Source organism: Myripristis murdjan, chromosome 20 (genome assembly GCF_902150065.1).
Source record: "Myripristis murdjan chromosome 20, fMyrMur1.1, whole genome shotgun sequence".
NCBI lineage: Eukaryota > Metazoa > Chordata > Actinopteri > Holocentriformes > Holocentridae > Myripristis > Myripristis murdjan.
Genome location: NC_043999.1, coordinates 5,681,757 through 5,687,756, shown reverse-complemented (window position 1 = coordinate 5,687,756; position 6,000 = coordinate 5,681,757). Strand labels below are relative to the sequence as shown.

General features: G+C 44.7%; 1 protein-coding gene across 1 annotated transcript in view; it reads left to right on the top strand.

Annotated features, from left to right (window-relative positions):
• Positions 1 to 3,409: 3,409 nt before the first annotated feature.
• Positions 3,410 to 6,000, top strand: part of tmtopsb (teleost multiple tissue opsin b) — a 46,387-nt gene continuing 43,796 nt past the window's right edge. Inside the window, exon 1 of the mRNA XM_030079929.1 lies at positions 3,410 to 3,797. Within this exon, the coding sequence (XP_029935789.1) occupies positions 3,410 to 3,797 (388 nt within the window). The remainder of the gene's footprint in view (positions 3,798 to 6,000) is intronic.

The following is a 6,000-nucleotide window of genomic DNA, read 5'->3' as shown; positions in this document are numbered from 1 at the left end:
ACAGGAGCAAAACACAAGAGATTGCCTTCTCCAGTTAAGCTTTAATGAATAAAGATACATTTTTCATGAGGCAAAATTTTATTGCATTTAGCTAATTTTGTTTGGTTAATAATTAATTTGGGGTTTTGAGCAGTTAAATGAAGTTAAATGCATTTCAGTGTGCGGAGAGAGGGAGAGAAAACATTAAAATCCAATGGTTGCTGGGGTGAGGGACGGAGCAGGTAAGTGGATGCGCTTCTTGTGTATGCATGTTTGTGTGTGTGTGTGTGTGTGTGTGTGTGTGGTGAGCGTGTGCATGACAACTAATCAGGCCCTATCATTCTAACCTTGAGGCACAAAGGAAATCGAATACGCCACGCAGTCCCACTCCCTCACGTTACAGCTTGCAAACATACACAAGCTCCCTTTGAAATGGTCCAGACAGAAGTGTGTGTGTGTGTGTGTGTGTGTGTGTGTGTGTGTGTGTGTGTGTGCTTGTTTGTGTGTTTCTATAAGAGAGCAAGATAGACAGAGTGTAAAAAGGAGGAAGTGCAGAGACAGAAAGGAAAAAAAGAGAGAGAAATGGAAGAAAAGGCCGGCTGCAGGGAGCCAATAGCATTGATTCCCATTACGCTCAGAGTAAATTACATTGCCCGACCTCTGACATCAAGCTCAGGCCCAATCAGAGAGTCAATCGCTCTTTGACACTAGAAGACAATAAAGGACCACGGGGCGCCATGGTGTCTCACCTGGTAGAGTACATACCATGTACCAAGGCTGAGTCCTTACCACAGTAACCTGAGTTCAAACCCGGCCTGGACCCTTTGCTGCACGTCTGCCCCTCTCTCTTCCTTATCTATGTATTTATGTATCTATGTAACTGTATTTCTATGTACCAGTCTATTTATCATTAGGTCCAGTGATCCTGTCAAAATACTGCAGGGAACTGATTGGGCCTCTAATGGAGCTATAATAAGCTCTAGTTGATTAACTGATTCAAATAGTGATTACGGATACAAATCAAGTGTATTTCATATTAGCTCAGGATATTTTGGTCACTGTCAATCATGATGAGGCTCGCTAATCCCTTTTCGAGTAGGATGTGCTCTCTCTTATTCTCCTGATAGTAAGTTCATATATGCAGATTTTATATATTGACTTCATATCAGTAAAGGTTTTGCTTGCTTGCTTGCTTGCTTGTTTCACAGACGAAGATAACTCCCACCTCATTCTTTCACATGGGAACCAAATCTGTCTCTGAGTAGTTATATATATTTGTTTTGTTTGCTTTGTTACATGTGTTCATTTGTGCCAATCATTCAAATGATATTTACCACTGCTTTTACTGATCAGCATGAGTGATTTTACTTGTAAGCTGCACAGGTGTGATCGTCATAATCATAATAATCATAATGATGAATTATTTTAAGTTTAAAGTGAAGCACAAATGCAATAGATGCTATTAGAGCACATAGACAATACAAGATATACATAATTGCTCAAAGTAATAAAATTAATCATGGTGTCCCCTCCATGACCGCCGCCAAAGGGTTCTCATTTTGCCTGGTAAACTGCACCAGCGGGGGCACTGTGGCCTGTTTGTATGGTCGTTGATTCCACCCCCTTGGTGCCCCCTTGGTAGGGCCCCGAGTCGATTTGGCTCCTAGGAGTTTCAAAAGGCTGTCTGCTTTATTTCAATGTGTCTCTCGGTTTTTTTTTTCTTTTTTTTTTTTTTTTTAATGATGAAAGTGGAAAAATGGCAAGATTTGAGCATTACTGAAATATGTTTCAGCAAAATCAAGAGGAAGTGTGATATCGTCATGACGACCAGGCTGACCGGCCTGATTATTGACACGTTTGCCCTGTCAGGTTTTAGTTTGGCTGGTTTGCTCAGTGAGTTTTTGGACACTGGATATTCTGCTGTTTAATTTACACATAATTTACCAAGCTACCATTTGGATTTCATGACGTTTTGACCAGACTGGATATGGATTCAAAGTGTCAGCTGCTGGATTAAGGCATCATCTGTGAGTTTAATTTCCATTATTTACCTTTTACTGTTTCTTGTCATAGGTGGCAGTGGATGTTTGGCTTGATTGCGTTAACATCACATGATTTTGTCACTACTGACTGTAAAACTATACTTATTCACGTTCTGTTATCTGACATATCCGTGGTTGCACGCCTCGTAGGTCCAGTCTGCCTGGCTGGTTCATCCTTTATCTGGCTGAGGTCTGTGCAGGTTTTTGGCAAAAACCCACAGCACCAACCGTGGTTCTCAAATACCTGCAGCCTTGGTTTGCTAGGATGCTGTTTGTATTTGCACATTTCCCCCCTCCACTCCTCCCCTCTGTCCCCATTTGTCTTGGAAACAGGGAATATGAGGTGTTGTCAAACCCTGTATCAGTGTATAACAAGGTTGTGTTCAAATGGGATTTTTGGCATGTAAAGTTACCGGAGGCAGCATTGTTACTTGACTTCCTCTCCCCCAGGAAAAATTTCTTCGAAATAATAGTCTCTCCAAAATAAAGGCCTGACTATGTTGCGTATTGGAACTGGTTCTGCTGGTGGGTCCAGCCCGGACTGGACCAGCAGATGTGGGTTAATCCCCCTTGAGTACGGAAAATGTGGGGGAAAATCCCTAATTCCCCTTTTGACAGGAGCAAGGTTATGCTTGAGGCAGAGAGCGGGATCCATGAGAGTCACAACCACAGCTGTCACCTTACAATTAAATCCTAGAAAGTGCATATTGTCTTTGCAAAGTTAGCAAACTTTTGTGACTTTTGTCATAAAAGTGACTTCTGTTGTGTGTGTTTTTTTTTCTTTGCTTTGCTTTTCTGTTTTGTTTATTTGTTTGTTTTTGTGGTAAGGTGGGCGCAGGGGTGGTGGGGGGTTGGGTAGCATAACGCACCCTAAAGCATCCCAGATGTATGTCTATCTGTCAATCGATCTACTTTCTCTGTCACTTCATCATACACCCCCTCCCACCTACCTCTCTCTCTCTCTCTCTCTCTCTCACACACACACACACACACACACACACACCACACATACACGCACACACACTGCCCACCCCGCCGCCTCCTCTACCTCGTGTTGAGTGTTTCTGTGGGTGATAAAAGCTCAGGCGCGGTGGAGATGAACCGGTGGCCGCGCTGAGGAGCGCACCGCACGGGAGCGCACGGCGGAGGGGCGGATCTAAAATGACACGGGCACCTGTTCCCTGCTAAATCTCCCTTGGGTGTCTAACTCGTATTTCTGAACCTGTAAGGAGGGACTGGATAAGCCCTAAACCTCTGTGCTGTGAAACTGAACGAGGTGGAGGTGGAGGTGGAGGTGCGGGGAGGGACAGAGTCTCCAGATGGGTTGACGGAGTGAGCGGCACCGGTTTAAACTTCGGGAGGGTCCAAACTTCACGGCTCGGCCCGGCATGATTGTGTCCAACGTGAGCCTGAGCTGCGCGCACTGTCCCGCGGGAGGACACGGCACAGCGGAGGCGACGGCGCACGTGGTGGACGAGCAGGTCTCCGGCTCTCTCCCCGCTCCGTCCCTCAGCCCGACGGGACACCTGGTGGTGGCGGTGTGCCTCGGCTTCATCGGCACCTTCGGGTTCCTCAATAACTTCGTGGTGCTCGCGCTGTTCTGCCGGTACCGCGCGCTGCGCTCGCCCATGAACGTGCTGCTCGTGAGCATCTCGGTGAGCGACCTGCTGGTCAGCACGCTGGGAACCCCGTTCAGCTTCGCGGCCAGCACGCAAGGGCGGTGGCTGATCGGACGCGCCGGGTGCGTTTGGTACGGTTTCATTAACGCATGCTTGGGTAAGGAGGTTTTCATTTTATTATTTGTCACTGGAGACGGAGATTAAGTTAAAGACATGGAGTTACACTAAAGATCAGCACCTACAGTGAAACAGCATCATCTCTGAGAAATGAGGAAATTTTACTTTACAAAGCGAGTTATTCCAGGTCGTGATTTTATAACCCGCTGTTCAGTTTACACCTGTGATGAGTGAACTTTTCGTGAACTACGCAAAATAGCCTTGTTTGCAGCGACACCCCCGCACATTTCTGAGTTGATCCAATTTGAGCGGGTTTCATAAGCACCCAGGGGTCAGGTTCCTGGAACATGTGATCCTTCAGTTTGAGTTAAAAACCTGAAAATCGAGTAAATTAGAGATATGACGCCAATAAGCCACGGCGGGGCAGCTCGCAGCTCATCCCCAAGTTAACGTGATTAAAATCCAATTAATCCACCCTATTATCCCATTCATTTAAATCCTATTAAGCTGAGAATATATGAGCTGCTGGCTGCTGTTCATAATGTTGCGTGTGATGAGGACTACATGATCCCTGTGCTGGACTTGCACACCGAGTTTCCTTCAGAGCTGTGAGTGGTGGTTTATTCTGAGGATGTGGAGTTAACGCTTCATGCAGGGGAGGCTAGAAGTGGTGCTGATAGAGTAGCCATGAGTAGCCTACTTTTAATCCTTGAGATTATGTTTTTTTTTTTATTTTATTTTATTTAAAGTGAAGCGCTTATCCAGGTTGGTTTACAGGTGGAAGCAAACAGGGCTGCTTGTAGATGGGTCTACTGGTGCTGGGATCAAACTTGTGACCTTTCAGTTTCAGGAAAAACACTTTCACCATCCTCTTTCATTGTCACCGTGCTCCACAATGCTAAACCATGGTCCTTTTGCTGTAGTAAAAACTTTTTTTTTCCTCCATTGGAGCAAATAAACCCAGACAGAAAGCGAGCGAGTGAGTTATTTTCCACTGTGCTGCTGTCAGCGTCTCCATGCTTTTTGAGTTCAGAAAGCTTTTTTTCCCCTCGTGTGCTTAAACAGTTCAGTAATTTAGATTTTAGAGACTTTAATGGAATGATCAATCTGCTAATACACTTAAGTGTGAACCCACTCTTCCTCTCAGCTCCTCCCTTCCCTGTGAAGGAATTTACCATGAAAATCATGTGTTGCGTTAGCCGTTGTCTGACCTCAAAGTTAGGCTGGTGGTAGAGGATGGGTCAGACCCTCTAACCTCATGATCTCATTCAGAAGGGGTCAGCTGCTTGTTTGGAACTAATGACTCAACCTGTTCAGTAACTAGGTCTGTTTCTGGAAAGATTTTATTGCTTTATTACCTGATTGACTATGTAAGACATGCAAAGTGTATGTAAAATCTGAAGACCTTAAAAGCTTCTAGTCACCTCTGTCACACTGACAATCTACCTCAGAGCTTTGGTGTGTATGATTCTCCTGCTGTCACAGCATTAAAGGCCTAAAGACCATCTGACTGTTCATTTTTGTTGTAGAATACCACAACATCCCCTCATTGCATCTGTCTCTGTTGCTTTCGCCACCCTTGCTTCTCTGGAGTATTTTTTTTTTCCTGTAAAGTTCCTGGAACTTCACAGCCAAAGTTTCAGACACAAATGGTTGTCGAGGAGTAACCAGGAAAAAAATCAAGATAAAACAGTTTCTCCTCAACAACCTGGGTCTGAAAAAAAAAAAAAAGCCAGAGCATCCTTTGACATCCCAACGTCTCACCCAAAGCTCATCCAAGATGCTGTTTTTTTTTTTTTTTTTTTTTGGAATCCGACTTCTAAATTAACAGCAAAGGTAGCAACAACACTAAAGCTTGCTAACCCCCTGAAGCACCCAGAGCAGGTTTTGTTTGCTTCACAGTACATCTCCTCACATCTTGCTTGCCTGTGTGAGCAGCTGTCCAGTACGGTCCTGCAGGGCCAGTGGATACTCACAGAAATCAGCCGCTAAACCACACAAAGCTGGTCTTGTTCAACAAATTGATGCTCATTCTCTAATGAGACATGAATAATTAGATTTCACTTAATCCATAACCTGGCAACTTTAATCATGTATTTTTCATTATGTCTCTGGATCATAGAAAGCAACAGCCAAGGCAGTAACAAAACAAAAGCTGGCTGCAGCTGTGCTTTTACTCTGAAGTTCCCTTTGGAGCAGCTTAGAGGCTGAAGATCATCTCACACATACATCCAACTTTCCGA